Raw genomic sequence first — 17,775 nt, 5'->3', positions numbered from 1 at the left:
GCCATTTGGGATGCAAACTCACAATGATCTGCTACAGTATTCTGACTAACCTGGTTGGGTACACTGGGTCTGAGAGGCAGGTTCATGTTGGACACACCCATCTGATTCATCATTGGCTGACGATTCTGCTGAGGAAATAAGAAAAAGAAAAATTTTGTTGTTGAATTTAACCGACTTAAATGTGTTAATTACATAGCCCTTTACATTCTATTAGACCCATTACTTGGTGAAATCCAAAGACATTTATGATACTGCACTTCATTTATAATGTAATGAAATCCTGCTACGACCTCTGACGAGCGATCAAACAGGCAGTGTCAATACAGGACTAAGATGGATCCTACTATGCCAGCTCTGATGCGTGTCAGATGTGGCAGGGTTTGCAAACTATCCCGAATTACAAAAGGGAAACCCAGCCACGAGCTGCCCAGTGACGCGAGCCTACCAGACGAGCTAAATGCCTTCTATGCTCGCTTTGAGGCAAGCAACACTGAACCATGCATGAGAGCAATAGCTGTTCCGGATGACTGTGTGATCTCGCTCTCTGTAGTCAATGTATTGGTATTTTATTAGGATCCCCATTAGCTGTTGCAAAAGCAGCAGCTACTCTTCCTGGGGTCCACACAAAACATAATACAGAATGACATAATACAGAACATCATTAGGACAAGAACAGAACTACATACATTTTTAAAAGGCACACGTAGCCTACATATCAATGCATGCACAAACTCTAGGTCAAATGTGAGTGAGACCTTTAAACAGGTTAAAGGAAAAATCCACCCTAAAATACCAATTCCTTTCATTTACAGTGTTAAATAAAACTAATATGTGAAAATATTTTTTTGCGAACAAATGTTTCATTTTGGCATTATAAGGTTGGTGGGAACCTGGAAAATCGTTCTGGAAATGTGTTGCAGCTCAAGTCGACTACAAAATACACTCTATCTATGGGCTAGCTGGCTAGCTAGGCAGGTAGCAAGCAAACATAGCTACACACAGTAATACCAAAGACAATATCAGCATGTAACATAGCTAGGTATCTGTAAAATCACCTAAAACAAAATGCACTATCAATTTAGGAGTCTACAATCTCACCATGTTCAACCTAACGCCCAACCTAACATTCGCAACGACAGATATACTTTCGAGGTGATGGGAAACGTTGCCCATGCTACGTCAATGGGCCACACGGTGTATTCTGGGTGATTCTGGGACAAGGAGCTTTGGAATCGTGAAATTACGTACTTTCGAGGAAAATAAGCACGTTTCTCAACATACACACTGACTTTGAGAAGGGGTTGCATGACGATTAGCTTAACAACTGCGTGAAGCAGAATTACAAAGTGGACGCGATTGGTCGACAGTCTGCTGGGTGGGACGGTATACGTTCCTTCATTCATTGGACTCCTATCTACTTTTTATAATATCTCTGGCAATGGCACTATGCAATGCACCCTGGACTAAAGAGGCAGACAAATGGGAATAATGTGCTAGACCCTCCGTTAAATTACACATTTCTCGAGGTAGGAATATCGTTCAAATATGATCAATGGCTCATTCGAGAGAAGACAACCTCCCGAGTTATGACATCAGTTTGTATTGAAATCTATGATAGACGTTTTTCGCAATCCAAAAGTCGTATTTCTATTAACTACCAGTATAGTGAGAGCAACTATCCCGGTGCTACGTCATACCGGATGGATTTCTCCCTGCTTGAAGGCCAACAACTCAGATACACATGAAAACATGGAATTATCCAGGGAATCAATCGTACATCACTCAGAGATGCACAAAAACGATATAACATTCAAATTGGGTGAACCTTTCCTTTCTTCTGGCCTCGGGCCAGATGGATTACCAGAAGGAATACTCAGAGCATTCACTGACCACCTGGCATTCACTGACATGTTCAACCGCTCCCTGACCCCATCTGTAATACCTACATGTTTCAAGCAGACCACCACAGTCCCTGTGCCCAATAATGCCAAATTAACCAGTCTAAATGACTATCGCCCCTGTAGCACTCACATCTGTAGCTATGAAATGTTTTGATGGTCATGGCTCACATCCACATCATCATTCCAGACACCCTGGACCTACTCCAATTCGCATTCCGCTCCAACAGATCCACAGATGATGCAATCTCAATTGCACTCCACACTGCCCTTGGATAAGAGGAAACCTAGAAGAAAATGTTGTTCATTGACTACAGCTCAGCATTCAACACCATAGTGCCCTCCAAGCTCATCACTAAATCAGGACCCTGGGACTGAACATCTCCCTCTGCAACTGGATTCTGGACTTCTTGACGGGCCGCCCCCAGGTAGTAAGGGTAGGTAACAGCACATCCGCCACGCTGACCCTCAACATGGGGTCCCCTCAGGGGTGCGTGCTTTGTCCCCTCCTGTACCCCCTGTTCACACACAACTGCGTGGCCATGCACGACTCCAACACCATCATTAAGTTTGCAGATGACACAAGGGGGTAGGCCTGATCACAAACGACAATGAGACAGCCTATAGGGAGGAGGTCAGTGACCTGGCAGTGTGGTGCCATGACATTTCCTTCAATGTCAGCAATGCAAATGAGCTGATGGTGGACGACAGGAAACGGAGGGCCAAAACAGCCCATCCACAGGGCTGTAGTGGTGCGGGTCGAGAGCTTGAACTTCCTTTGTCCACATTACTAAGAAATTAACTTAATGGCCCACACACCAACAAAGCCTCTTCCCCCTCAGGAGGCTGAAGATTTGGCATGGGCGCTCAGAGCCTAAATAATTTGAGATCATCTTGACTGGCTGTGTCACAGCTTGGTATGGCAACTGCTTGGCATCCAACCGCAAAGAGCTACAGAAAGGAAGTGAGTACAGCCTAATGAATCACTGGGTCCAAGCTCCCTGCCACCCAGGACCTCTATACCAAGCAGTGTCAGAGAGCCCTAAAAATTGTCAAAGACACTCTGCTACTGCAAAGCAAGCGGTACCAATGCACCAAGTCTGGAACCAACAGAACTCTGAACAGCTTTTACCCCCAAGCCATAAGACTGCTAAATAGTTAACCAAATAGCTACCTGTACTATCTGTATTGACCCCCCTTTGCACAAACTCTTTTGACTCATAACATTTACTGCTGCTACTGCTTATTATCCATACCGTTGCCTAGTCAATTTACCCCTACCCATATTAACATTTAGTATCTACCTCAATTACCTCATACTGCCGCACATTGACTCAATACACTGTGTATATAGTCAAGTTTTTGTTCCTCATTGTGTATTTATTCCGTGTGTCATCTTTCTATTATTAATTCTCTGCATTGTTGGGAAGGGCCCCCAAGTAAGAAATTCACTGTTAATCTACACCTGTTGTTTACGAAGCATGTGACAAATCTCACAAATTATCAAATGAACCTACCAGGTACAACCCCAAATCCGTAAACACGGGCACCCTCATAGAAATAATCCTAACCAACCTGCCCTCCAAATACACCTCTGCTGTCTTCAAAGAGGATCTCAGCGATCACTGCCTCATTACCTGCATCCGTAATGGGTCTGCGGTCAAACGACCACCCCTCATCACTGTCAAACGCTTCCTAAAACACTTCAGCGAGCAGGCCTTTCTAATCGACCTGGCACGGGTATCCTGGAAGGATATTGACCTCATTCCGTCAGTAGATGATGCCTGGTTTTTCTTTAAAAGTGCTTTCCTCACCATCTTAAATAAGCATGCCCCATTCAAAAAATGTAGAACTAAGAACAGACATAGCCCTTGGTTCACCCCAGACTTGACTGCCCTTGTCCAGCACAAAAACATCCTGTGTTGTACTGCATTAGCATCGAATAGCCCCCGCGATATGCAACTTTTCAGGGAAGTTAGGAACCAATATACACAGGCAGTTAGGAAAGCTAAGGCTAGATTTTTCAAGCAGAAATTTGCATCCTGTAGCACAAACTCAAAAGTTCTGGGACACTGTAAAGTCCATGGAGAATAAGAGCACCTCCTCCCAGCTGCCCACTGCACTGAGGCTAGGAAACACTGTGACCACTGATAAATCCACTATAACTGAGAATTTCAAGCATTTTTCTACAGCTGGCCATGCTTTCCACCTGGCTACCCCTACCCCGGTCAACAGCCCTGCACCCCCCTCAGCAACTTGCCCAAGCCTTCCCCATTTCTCCTTAACCCAAATCCAGATAGCCAATGTTCTGAAAGAGCTGCAAAATCTGGACCCCTACAAATCAGCTTGGCTAGACAATCTGGACCCTCTCTAAAATTATCCGCCGCAATTCTTGCAACCCCTATTACTAGCCTGTTCGACGTCTTTCTTATCGTCTGAGATCCCCAAAGATTGGAAAGCTGCCGTGGTCACCCCCCTCTTCAAAGGGGGAGACACTCTTGACCCAAACTGTTACACACACACACACACATATCCTATCCTGCCTTTCTAAGGTCTTCGAATGTCAACAGATCACCGACCATTTCGAATCTCACCGTACCTTCTCCGCTATGCAATCTGGTTTCCGAGCTGGTCATGGGTGCACCTCAGCCACGCTCAAGGTCCTAAACGATATCATAACCACCATCGATAAGAGACAATACTGTGCAGCTGTATTCATCGACCTGGCCAAGGCTTTCTTATCGGCAGACTCAACAGCCATGGCTTCTCAAATGACTGCCTTGCCTGGTTCACCAACTACTTCTCAGACAGAGTTCAAATCAGAGGGCCTGTTGTCCGGACCTCTGGCAGTCTCTATGGGGGTGCCACAGGGTTCAATTCTTGGGCCGACTCTCTTCTCTGTATACATCAATGATGTCGCTCTTGCTGCTGGTGCTTCTCTGATCCACCTCTACGCAGATGACACCATTCTATATACTTCTGGCCCTTCTTTGGACACTGTGTTAACTAACCTCCAGATGAGCTTCAATGCCATACAACTCTCCTTCCGTGGCCTCCAACTGCTCTTAAATGCAAGTAAAACTAAACACATGCTCTTCAACCGATTGCTGCCCGCACCTGCCCGCCTGTCCAGCATCACTACTCTGGACGGTTCTGACTTAGAATATGTGGCCAACTACAAATACCTAGGTGTTTGGTTAGATTATAAACGCTTTCCACTCACATTAAGCATCTCCAATCCAAAATTAAATCTAGATTCAGCTTCCTATTTCACAACAAAGCATCCTTCACTCATGCTGCCAAACATACCCTAGTAAAACTGACTATCCTACCGATCCTTGACCTTGGCGATGTCATATACAAAATAGCCTCCAACACTCTACTCCGCAAATTGAATGCCGTCTATCACAGTGCCATCCGTTTTGTCACCAAGGCCCCATATACTACCCACCACTGCGACCTGTATGCTCTCGTCGGCTGGCCCTCGCTTCATATTCGTCGCCAAACCTACTGGCTCCAGGTCATCTATAAAAGTCTTTGCTAGGTAAAGCCCCGCCTTATCTCAGTTCACTGGTCACCATAGCAGCACCAACCCGTAGCACGCGCTCCAGCAGGTATATTTCCCTGGTCACCCCAATGCCAATTCCGCCTTTCATTCCAGTTCTCTGCTGCCAATGACTGGAACGAATTGCAAAAATCAATGAAGCTGGAGACTGATATCTCCCTCTCTAACTTTAAGCAAACTGTCAGAGCAGCTCACAGATCACTGTAAATAGCCCATCCAAATACCTCATCCCCATACTGTTATTTATTCTTCGCTCTTTTGCACCCCAGTATCTCTACTTGCACATTCATCTTCTGCACATCTATCACCCCAGTGTTTAATTGCTAAGTTGTAATTATTTCGCCACTATGGCCTATTTATTGCCTTACCTCCCTTATCTTACCTCATTTGCACACACTGTATATAGACTCTTCTATTGTGTTAGTGACTGTATGTTTATTTATTCCATGTGTAACTCTGTTGTTTGTGTCGCACTGCTTTGCTCTATCTTGGCCAGGTCGCAGTTGTAAATGAGAACTTGTTCTCAACTGGCCTAGCTGGTTAAATAGAGGTGAAATTAATAAAATAACATTTGATTTGAGTCATTGCTATAAAATAGTTTAGCCATTTCTCAAACTCTCCAGCAGGTGGCAGTAGAATCCTCAGAGTTTACTGCAGAAACTGAGTAGACTCTTAACAGTTATTTTCAGATGTCCAGTTCAGTTTGAAATGTTCTTAAATGTCCAGTTCCTGTTTGATTTTGACAAGGGAGAGGGGCAAGGTTGTTCAATTATCGATGTCAATATTGCAAACTATTAATTCCAAATTCCATGTCAAGCTTTAGCTTATCAATTGTCCTTTTCAGGTCAGGACTTCTATATGCCCTATGATTTACATTGAGGGCTCTTGGGGTGGTGTGTGTGATTTTGAAAGAGGCAAGTTTGTATTTTGTGCCTTAGGTCTAATATGTAAACTTTGTAAAGCATTTATCATTTCGAACATAATTTCAAGCTATTTAAATGTTTCTTTGCAGATGAAGACATTCATTAGGATAGGGCCTATATTATTAACAGTGGGGGCTCCAGGGATGGTGTCGCCATACCAGCTGTGCCTGTAGTCGGTGCTGCAGCTGCAGCCTCAGGTTGTTGGGCTGGGCAGGCACCGGGCCTCCTGGTCGGGCAGGGAGTCGGAGCATGGGGTACCCCATCCGCTGGCCCATCTGACCGGGCATACCGTGGAAGCCAGGGTCCTGCTGGCTCATGTAGTTGCCCTGTGCCATGCTACCAGCCTGGGGGTACTGGCTATACATGGGTGGCTTCCTCATGGGTGACTCCTGATTGGCATACTGCTCCTGCGCCACTGGCTGGCCCTACAGAGATCAAACCAAGTAAGAAATTGAGTCACATAGCAGGACATAAAAAAAAAAGCTACTGTAGGTCAGTGTTCGTTTGGCTGTTTTCCTTCCGTTAATAAGTAATGGCTTGCTAACTAGTCAGTTAATTTCAATTGTAGATTTTGTAGTCAATCCATTCAAATGACAGAACCCACAGCAACATACAAATTCCCTGTAGACCTTAGGGGACAGGTAACTACTGTACAGCAGTCAGTGAATTACAGTACCACAGTAAGGCCTCAAGGGAAAATGAGTCCAGCTGCCTGCTATAGGCTTGTTGGCCTGGGCCATAGAGTTGGATAGAGGGCACACTTGGCCCAAAGCCTGTGTTAGCATGGACAGCGCCATTGAGGGCGTACACCATTTTGACGTGGCCATTGCAAAGATAGGAGATGAGCTTTCTAGTACAGGGTTTCCCAAACTCGGTCCTGAGCCCGCCCCGGTAAACATTTTGTTTTTTGCCCTAGCACTACACAGCCGATTCAAATAATCAAAACTTGAATCAGCTGTGTAGTGCTAGGGGAAAAAACTAAACGTGCCGCCGGAGGGGCTTCAGGACCAAGTTTGGGAAACCCTGCTCAAGTACATATCTGTGGCCTGCGCAGATAAGAGCGGCTAATAGAGATTACCTGACTAATCAGAGTGGGGATTCCCAGGGCGCGGTCAATCTCCTCCAGGCCGTCAAAGTCTTTCAGCACTGAGTAGAGCTGGCTGAGCAGGGCGTCCCCGTCCGAAGGCCCCTCCCCAGGCCGCAAGGGAGAACACAGCACCTCATCCTGGGGGTTACCATAAGCCTGTCTGTGGGGATCACAACGTTTCATTACATTAAGGTCATTTAGCAGACGCTCCGATCCAGACTAAGGTTCAGTAGGAAAATACAATCACATATCACAGTTATTGCAAGTAGACCCTCTCGAGGTAGCCGCTATCAGCAGAATTGGTGCAAGAAAAACAAAAGTGTGGGTGTTAAGTGCAAGAACACAACACAAGGTCTGAGGTTCGAGGTCAAAGGTCAGACTGGAAAGGGCCGTGTGGCCAAGGAGATCATCACGGTGAATCATCTGCTTCTCATCATACACACACCATCATGTGCATACCATACCACTGTCATTTTCACTCAGTCAACAGCCATTGACTGAAGTTGTTGGAGCATGTGTCGATACTGATAGGATTGAAGGAAAGGGGAGTGCTGCTCTCAGATCAGCTTTATACATTAAAATATTTCCTTAACATTACAATTATTTCACAATACTGACGACGGATCAGCGCCTAGAGAGATATCACTTATTGAGGTGACGTTTTCTAATGTTTACCCAATAAAAATGCACAAAAGTCAGATTGCGCACAGCATTGCGCACATGTTAGGCTACACATCATGAAATATGTTCAGACAAATTACAGACAGTAGCCTACAAGTAGCAAAATAGAACGCAACTGATTGAAATACATTTCATGTTCAATACGACCAAAAATAGGCCTCTTACTGTTTATATTTTAATGCAGTCATCTCAGTTTTCATTTGAAGCATATTTTTATACAGTATGTAGCTTGTTTGTATCAATTGCAAAGACATTGGCAACTTTTTATTTGTAGTCAACTTTGTTTTAAAGTTATCGGTGGTCACAGAGAGATGGATAAAGCATGTGATTTTATGTTTAGCGGAGATCTGTGTATAAAGTGATGTGGGAGGTCAAACAAAAGCACCTAGTGATGCACTTCTACGAGTGGTCTGAGGCAGGCGTTAGTGCAACGTTAATAACGATGGTTTTGGGAAACAGCTCGGAGAGTTAACGATGCTCCTACTAAGGTTCTAACGAGGAACTTAGCCTTAAGATGCTTTTGGTAAACCGGGCCCAGAGTAGGTTCAGACTTAGTAGTTTGGTCCCAAATGGTACCCTATTCCCTATATAGTGCACTACTTTTCAAAAGAGTGCGTCAGACAGCAGAGAGGTGTATTGTACTATCACTGAGAGAAGGGGTCTGTACAGTGTGTAGCTAGTTACCGGTTCTGGTTCCCATAAGGCCCGTGATCCACTGACATCATGCGGTCAGGCCACGGGGCTGTCTGATTGGGCGGTGCCTGCTGTCCTGGGTAGGGAGGACCAGCCATCTCCATATCTGATTGCACTGTTCAACAGACATTATGAAAAGACTCAGAATAACTTCAATTACGGGCTTCATATGGCTCAAGATGGATACAGAGACATTGGAGACGTTTGTGTGTTTGGAGAAACAAGGGCAAGTTGTGAATGTGTGTGTGGAGAAACAAGGGCAAGTTGTGAATGTGTGCGTGGAAAAACGGGCAAGGTGTGCGTGGAAAAACGGGCAAGGTGTGCGTGGAAAAACGGGCAAGGTGTGCGTGGAAAAACGGGCAAGGTGTGCGTGGAAAAACGGGCAAGGTGTGCGTGGAAAAACGGGCAAGGTGTGCGTGGAAAAACGAGCAAGGTGTGCGTGGAAAAACGGGCAAGGTGTGCGTGGAAAAACGGGCAAGGTGTGCGTGGAAAAACGGGTGCAGCACCAGCACCTACCGTTTCTCATCATCTGCATTGGGACCATCTGTCTGGGTCCAGACTGCTGGTTGCTGGGCCTCATGGGGACTCCAGCTGAGACGTTGGGCACCATGCGACCATCAGGCCCCATTCTCTGCTGCAGAGCCTGGCCCATTGGCCCCTGAGGACCCCAACCCTGCTGCATGCCAGCCTGGGGAATGCCTGGGACAGGGGGAAAGAAGCAGACAGACTAGAAGTGATCCTGACTCAGCTTACAAACACTGAAACTGGACCCTACAGACCCTGGTCAAAATTAGTGCACTAAATAGGGAATAGGGTGCCATTTGGGACTGATCCTATAACACAGAGCACATCTCTTAAATTTGCACTAGACATTTTGATGGTAATGCTTAATGAATTTTTAGACGACTCACCTGGGTTGCCCATGTTAGCCTGGTTCTGCAGCATTCCGTGGTTTCCCATCATGGCTTGCTGCTGCATGACAGAGTAGGGGCTGCTGTTCCTGGGAGGAGGGAAGGGTCGGGGAGAACCATGGGCAGACATGTTGGACTGATCCAGGGACATACTGCGGACAGGAGGGCGTTGGCCTAGCTGACCCATCCTGGGACCATTGAAGTCTGGGAGCACAAGACAGAAAAAGTTACACAATCATCGTACTAAACTATACTGGCTTGACCAAACAATCTTTTCCATATCAAAAGTGGGACAAAGTAGGTAGAAGTTGCCCCTAACTAACCACTGACACCGGGTCAGATATTCTTTATGATGAAGGTTATTAAGATTTGGGGAGGGTAAGCTGATCTCAGATCTGTGGTTAAGGGCTACTACCATCTCATGCTACTTGGGTTGCTTCCCAAATGGCACCCTATTCTCTATACAGTGCACTACATTGATCAGGGCTCATAGGGAAGAGGGTGCCATTTGGGATGAAACCTAGAACAGCTAAGAGCAGGGGTGTGGTTAACTCACGTCCTGGGCCCATGCCTGGGAAGGCCTTCTGCTGGGTGTTGGTGCCCGTGGGACTGCTGTTGTTCTCTGTCATCTGCAGGATGTCGTTGATGATGGACTGCTTGTCTACGTTGGCGGGCAGAGACACGGGTCTGGACTGCTGCTGGTGGTGCTGGACTGAGAAGAGCTGCTGCTGCTGCTGGCGACACTGCAGATCATCCAAGATGTCTTCCAGCGCACTAGACTGCATGCACACACACAGAAAGACACAGACAAGTCTTATATGCATTAGAGTAGACTGCGGGAGCAGACATGAGTAGGATAGTAGAATGTAGAGACAGTGTCCATGAGCATTTAGAACATCTGACTACTACGTACATAAATAATATATAGATATTATGGAACATATTTTCTAGCGCAGGAAAACACTGAATACACCACAATAAAATGTAAAAAAAAAATGTGGATTGCTTTCAAATCAACAAAACCAGTGCATAGCTAGCCTAGGCTAATTACTGTACCCATCACTGAGAATGAGCTACATTTTTCATTTAAATATGATAGCAGAGAGAAAGAGCGAGAGAGAGAGAAAGAGGAGAGAAGCCTACAGATGGGAATGGAATCTTCCTGCCCAGGCCATTTCATACAGGCAGGCCAATGAATAGAGGGGAGGATATAAATAGCAAGCTGAACTAATGAGGTCATGTATGATGTAAGGCTGCTCTGTCCTCCGATCCTCACGGCTCGCAGCTCTACTCTGCCCTCCTCCCTGTGCACTGCACGTCTGCATGCCAGGGTGACCTGCTGTTGGTTAGTTCCTGTTCCACCTCCTGCCTCCTCTCGGGCAGTGTCCCGATTCTCTAACAATCTCCCAGTGTGCACTTGCACACTTCCCGTCATGATCTAAAAGTATTGGATTGGAGTAAACATTGGCTGGAGTGGAGTCTTCACCATTGTTAAAAATGGTGTGTGCAAGTGCACCCTTTGGGAAAAGGGTGGAGAATTGGAACTCGCATATTGTGGCTATGCTAAAAGGGATCTGTGAATGTAGTGTATTTCAAGAGATTTTCAAAAAAAATATGGCATACAACTAAAGGCTGTAGTTTTTCTCTCCCCATCCATCCATCTCTTATCCCCTGAACACAGACTTACTACAACCTCCACCTCCTACTTCAGACTCTCGATCAGTGGTTGTGTCCCAATTCCCTATATAGCGCACTACCTTTGACCAGGGCCCATAGGGGTAATAGGGTATAATTTGGGACACAAATAGTGTATCATGACCATACACATTGCTGCTCTACTGACCTGGTCTGCCATGTTGTATCCCGGGTCGTGCTTCTCAGTCTTCACATTGGCCAGCTTCATCTCTGTCCCGGGCTCCATCTTGATGCCTTTCTCCTGCATGGTGTTGTCGTCCTTGTCCAGCAGGTAGCGCAGGAGCGCGTTGTCCTTCTTCTTGGGGCTGATGGGCTCCTGCTTGGTGGCCATCTCAGCCATGGTGGCAGCCATACTGTCTGGTCCTCCCTGGTCCTGCTGGCCCTGACCCAGCTCCTTCCCCGTGGCCTCAGCCGTCAGCTTGGCCAGCTCCACCGGGGACGTGCTGTTCTGGAGGAGTCTATGGAGGATCTTGTGTTTCTCCTTCAGCGAGGTGGAGTGGTTGTTGTGGCCCCCTGGTCCCATCCCGGGATCCTTCCAGTTGGGCTCCCCTCCCCCAGGGGCCCCGTGGGGCGAGCAGGGCTCCATGTGCTCTGACTTGTTGGTGAGTAGCTGCAGGAGCTTGGTGTGGCCCTTACTGTTGAGGAGCCTTTTCTGGGCCTCGGTCAGCTCTCCTCCTGATCCTCCAAAAGGCTTGAGGGTGTCATCTTTCGACTTCCTCTGCTCCACGTTCTCCCTCTCCTCCCCGTCTGGCTGGGACTGCTCCCCATACGCTCCAAACATCTCAGACGTGCAGCTGCTGTGGTTGGCCAGCTGGCTGGAGTTGAGGTTGAGGTTACTAGTGCTGCTAGCTCCACCACTACCAGGGGGACTCTGCATCATGTTGCCTGGCTTCCTGTCAGGTGACCCTATGGACTGCCCCTGCTGGGAGACCCCGTGGCATTCGCTGAGGGCCTGAAGTGCATTGAGGGAGCTGTTACCAGTGTAGACACTGTGGTTGTTCCCCACCCCTGTGCTGTTACACACCCCTTGTGGAGAGTGCAGGCTGCCCGTCGGGGAGAAGGGTCCTGTGGGAGGAGCGTGGGGGCAACCCGCCACACTGGGGCTCTGGCGGTGGCGTGGGGACAGCATGGTACCACCGCCACCTTGACCCCCCTGAGAGGTCACACTGGGGCTGCCCTGCGAAGGGCTGTTCATCCCCATCTTGAGTGCATAGTTGCTGCTACCCCGAGGAGTGGGAGAACGGTTCATAGCCCCCTGGCATCTGTAACGTCCACCCATGGTGGCCATGTTAGTATTGCTGCCAACCATCGTGTCCTGTCCCCCCAACCCTGGGGACAGCCCACCCACACTGGGAGGAGTCAGTGAAGACACAGTGTTCATTGGCTGCTTCCCCATCCCCTGTCCCTGGACAGACATGTCTTGGTTCATCCCACATATCGTCTGCTCCCTGGAAGAGGGCAAATCAAATAGACACACAGCTTTAGGGATGGAGATGGACATAAATCATAGGCTCAATCCCAAATGGCACCCTATTACCTATATAGTGAAGTGATCACAGCCCTATAGGCCCTAGTCAGAAGTAGTGCACTATAAAGGAAATAGGGTGCCATTTGGAATTCAGACATACTTAAGGAAGCGGTTTTCAGTCATTCTAGCTAAACTATAGGAAAGCATAAAATGGCATTCACTGTCAATGTTTTCCATTCACACAGTACTACTTCCATGACGGACACTGATAAAAGATAATGTAGGCGAATAACTAAAGTTCCCTCCTATGAGACAGCGCAAACTCAAACGCCAGTGGGGTCTCCAGTCCACAGCAGTATGCACCGAGCGAGCTTTAGCAGCTTCAGGCACAGTTAAAAACACAAAGGCGTCATTGTGCACGGCACTGAAGAAACATTATGAGTTGGAGAATTAGACAAGAAAGCGCCAAGTTTGCAGTTGATCCACTCATTCTCAACAACAGTCCTGTTATTGTTTCCTGTTCCTGTCGAGCTCTGCCCCAAGGCTGCCAGATAAACGGGTGAAACACTGGGGTGGCTTCCGAAATGGCACCCTATTTCCTTGATAGTGCACTATTTCAGAGTGCACCTCATATAGAGCTCTCGTCAACCAGCCCCTGACTATGTTTAAGAGGTGGGGCACATCATATTAGCTGTGGCAAGGGATGAACTGAGCCTCCATTCTGTGGATGCACCCATAGAATTAGAATCAGTAGAACGGCCTGGGGTCCATGTCAATGGCTGCTGAGGCCCAAACATTGGGGGTTGAACTTTCACAAGGTCCTTTGCTGTTCTTCTGGGATTGATTTGCACTTTTTGCACCAAAGTTCGTTAATCTCTAGGAGACAAAACGCGTCTCCTTCCTGAGTGGTATGACGGCTGCATGGTCCCATGGTGTTTATACTTGCGTACTATTGTTTGTACAGATGAACGTGATACGTTCAGGCATTTGGAAATTGCTCCCAATGATGAACCAGACTTGTGGAGGTCTACAATTTTAGCTGATTTCTTTTGATTTTCCCATGATGTCAAGCAAAAAGGCACTGAGTTTGAAGGTAGGCCTTGAAATACATCCACAGGTACACCTCCAATTCACTCATGTCAATTAGCCAATCAGAAACTTCAAAAGCCATGACATAAGTTTCTGGAATTTTCCAAGCTATTTAAAAGGCAGTCAACTTAGTGTATGTAAACTTCTGACCCACTGGAATTGTGATACAGTGAATAATAAGTGAAATAATCTGTCTGTAAACAATTGTTGGAAAAATGACTTGTGTCATGCACAAAGTAGATCCGACTTGCCAAAATTATAGTTTGTTAACAAGAAATTTGTGGAGTGGTTGAAAAACAAGTTTTAATGACTACAACCTAAGTGTATGTAAACGTCCGACTTCAACTGTATATTAGGAGTTGTGAAATGAAGCTGACATCATTAGAAATAATATATTCTCTTCTACTGTAGATAAGTAACAAAAAATGTGTTTATTCTGTTGTTGCAAGCAATATAACTAAAGACAATAACCACCGCAGTACCGCAGACAATAACCACCGCAGTACCTCCGTGACCCCTGGTTGGGTTGAATAACCCTGAACTAGAGAGAGGTGATGTTCAGGGGAGACGTACCTCTGGAGGATGTGGAGGGACATGTAGAGCTGAGGTTCGTTGGTGGCAGGGGAGCGCACCAGCTTGCTCTTGGTGTGGGCCGACACAATGGTACCGTCGGACAGGGAGAAGCGATACAGAGGGCTGAACGCATGGCCCTGTCTCAGGACTGGAGAGAGAGGGATGGAGAGACGGAGAGAGAGGGATGGAGAGACGGAGAGAGAGGGATATGGGGGAGAGAGAGATTTCATGACATGCTTTCAAATTTGGGCATTAATCAACAGAAGATCAAAGGCCTAGAGATCCCGTGAGACGTACCTTCTTGCTGATGCTTTTTGGCAAATGACATCTCCCCGTCGTTCTGCAGGTGGAACATTTGGATGCACCTCCTGACCAGGTCCTCCCAGCCTGGCTTCATGGAGGCTCTCAGCAGACTGGTGTCCAGCGACGTGATCTTACCTACGATTATAATGCTAAGTTAGTTTCCCCAGCTTCAATCAATGAAACAACTTTATTAATACATTTTTACATCAGCATGTAGTCAAAGTGCTTTACAATTACCCTGCCAAAAACCCGAACAGCAAGCAAAGCAGAAAGAAGCACAATGCTTCATTGCATTGTCTTACGTCAGATCGCATCACTCCTACGCAACGCTCGTCCCTCAACCCATCTTTCTTGTAGGACGTGGAACTCAGCTCTAAAAATCAAGATTATGCTCATCCGCCTAACACTAGTTCCTAATTCTGAAAATCACTCCGCTCTCGGAAGATATGACGCACTAGCTACTACGACAAACCATGCTGTAACTAGCAGCCTAGTGCAAGCTTGTTTGAATGGCCATACGGTAGCTAGTTTGCCAGCTTGTTGATTCAATTGTAAGGCACCAAAGTTATGGGACTGTTCTCAAAAATCTGCATCTGATAGCTGGAACTGTGCCTCGCTACTTTGTATCATTTGGCCAATGCGATAACGTCGCCGAGAGCAGTCAGCTCTGCTGTAGAACTCGGTGCACTAATTACAACAGGTATCATGAAAACTCTGCATTAGCTAGAACTTCACTATGCTTAGTGGGAGTATTCAACATTGAGTATGTGAATTGGCATTGTTAGCATTGATTTGAGACTGGTTCAGACAGCAAGCAGACACGTTAGCTAGCCAATTTTTGTGCACATTTTGAATTTCATAAATACTGATTCTACCACCACAAAACACCTCAACTAGACTTGGATTTAGCTAGTGAAGACATGCTCATGAAAAAAACACGTATATTACAGGTTTATAGTTTTTGGTAAGATTTACTCTGACTCTTGAGGATGAAAGGGGGTTCAGTGGACGATATCACCTTGGTAACATTTTCAAATGTTAAAACAGCACATTGTAGACCGACTTTTTAGATATCCCATCAGTACTTGCAAGTCATCAGACAAACGGCCTTCTGACATGAGACAATGGCTTCATTGCACATAGGCTATTCAACTGGTGTCAGAATTGTGATCCTAATGTAGATTTCAAACAAACATTGAATGCGAATGATGAAACTCTGACACCCAACCCACAGAGGTGATGAGACTTATTTAGTACAGATGATTACAGTACAGTAGCACAGTAGTAGTTGTCCCCTACCTTGGAGATCCTGCCTGGTGGTAAAGCTCTCGTACGTTGGGAGCATGGGCCTCTCTTTGACAGGAACCCTTCGTGCTACACAGATCAGGCAAGACTGGAAATCTTTACGAGGGGAACCAAAAACAAACATATTAAAAGCTTTACCTAGAAGTAGCCCAAGTTCATGAACATGACCTCCAACTTATCCTCTTGGTTGGAGGCAGTAGGTGATACAACTTGGCGATGTTCAGTTCACACCCTGCCTCAACTCCCTTAGCTACTGTCCTTACTCAACATCAATACGTCTCCATTGAATTTGCAGCTATCATGCGGTTTCAATGTCAAAATACATTTTTTTGCAGAATATCTTGGAAGCAGCGGCGAATGGACGGCGGTACTAAAATTAGACAGACATATTTCCCTGGGAGTTCCAAGGGAAAGGAGGAAGTGGCAGACATTAATTAGACGTCCCATGGTCCTCTCTGAGGATGTGTCTGACGGATGACAGGAATCTAAAGGAGGACAGGACACTGGAGAGACTGAGATGAACGGAGAGGAGAAGACATCCAACCACACAGTGCCGTATTCACCAGGAACGAACGGAAACAAACAGGCTGAAAAGGGGAGGGACTACCTGCACATGTCCAATAAGGAACGCTTGTTTTTCATTGTAAAATGTTTTGCACTAATGAACACGACCCAAGTCTGTGATTTCTGTCCAAACCAAAGCTTCAGCACTCCAATATGGCTGACCATAAAGTGTATTCTTGTGATAATCATACTAATAATAGCATCCAAAATAGGAAAAACTCTAAAACGAATCATTTTAGGAATGCAGAGTGTAGTGCTCTTGAAGTGCACATGTAACATCTGACACAAACATATTAATGTTCCATGTTGGAAGATTTAGTGACATTTACTCATCATTCCAAGTGTTCAGCATTAACCCCTCATGGGAAGACAAGGGAGTGGATAACTGATTATAAAGGTACTTCATGATGACAGTAAACATCCTTTTTCTTTTATTCACCTCTTTTATGTTAATCATTACATTTTTTGTGTAAAGTGTGTTTTCAACACAAGTTTGATTTGATGATAAACATTTATGTACCTTCTCCCTCCTCTTTGATGGACTTTGGCTCGGACACGGCAAAACACTGCATGGTCTCATACTTCTGCTGCACCTCCTGGTCCTGGGGCTCCTGCTCACCTCCCTCCCAGGGCCCGTGGGGGTTGACCAGCATGCGGCAGTTAAACGTGTGGCTATTCCTGTTGGGGTTCTCACTGGACCGCGGTGCTCTGCAGTTCACTAGGGGGCACACACAGTGGGCAAAAGGTCAAAACGATCAACTTACTATCCCCATTGGCACCGAATATCAAATCCTAATTTCCTGTCTCAGTCATAATTGACTCATTCACTGGCGATCTAAAATCTTCTTAAAGAAGGTCTGACAGCAACCAATGCTTTGGTTTTGTTTACCTGGCCTATGGTTTCAAATGCTATCTTTTTAGCATTTGTGACACAAATCCAATGCAAGTCAATGGTACCTATATTAGCATTTTCACACTTCATGTTCAACTGAATTAAATGACTTATAGATGATTTATATA

General features: G+C 46.2%; 1 protein-coding gene across 2 annotated transcripts in view; it reads right to left on the bottom strand.

Annotated features, from left to right (window-relative positions):
- The window catches only part of LOC106599465 (nuclear receptor coactivator 2), a 65,048-nt gene that overhangs the window by 10,985 nt on the left and 36,288 nt on the right, over nucleotides 1-17,775 (bottom strand). For both annotated transcript variants that reach the window (XM_014190715.2, XM_014190712.2), the window contains exons 6-17: nucleotides 17,276-17,473; nucleotides 16,186-16,287; nucleotides 14,881-15,021; nucleotides 14,584-14,731; nucleotides 11,602-12,901; nucleotides 10,315-10,537; nucleotides 9,759-9,962; nucleotides 9,364-9,546; nucleotides 8,839-8,962; nucleotides 7,465-7,633; nucleotides 6,545-6,811; nucleotides 51-128 (exon numbers count right to left, since the gene is read on the bottom strand). In XM_014190715.2, coding sequence (XP_014046190.1) covers nucleotides 51-128; nucleotides 6,545-6,811; nucleotides 7,465-7,633; nucleotides 8,839-8,962; nucleotides 9,364-9,546; nucleotides 9,759-9,962; nucleotides 10,315-10,537; nucleotides 11,602-12,901; nucleotides 14,584-14,731; nucleotides 14,881-15,021; nucleotides 16,186-16,287; nucleotides 17,276-17,473 — 3,137 coding nt within the window. The remainder of the gene's footprint in view (nucleotides 1-50; nucleotides 129-6,544; nucleotides 6,812-7,464; nucleotides 7,634-8,838; nucleotides 8,963-9,363; nucleotides 9,547-9,758; nucleotides 9,963-10,314; nucleotides 10,538-11,601; nucleotides 12,902-14,583; nucleotides 14,732-14,880; nucleotides 15,022-16,185; nucleotides 16,288-17,275; nucleotides 17,474-17,775) is intronic.

The sequence above is a fragment of the Salmo salar genome, chromosome ssa03 (assembly GCF_905237065.1).
Source record: "Salmo salar chromosome ssa03, Ssal_v3.1, whole genome shotgun sequence".
NCBI lineage: Eukaryota > Metazoa > Chordata > Actinopteri > Salmoniformes > Salmonidae > Salmo > Salmo salar.
The sequence above is the reverse complement of the archived record's forward strand: the minus strand, read 5'-3'. Positions and strand labels throughout refer to the sequence as shown.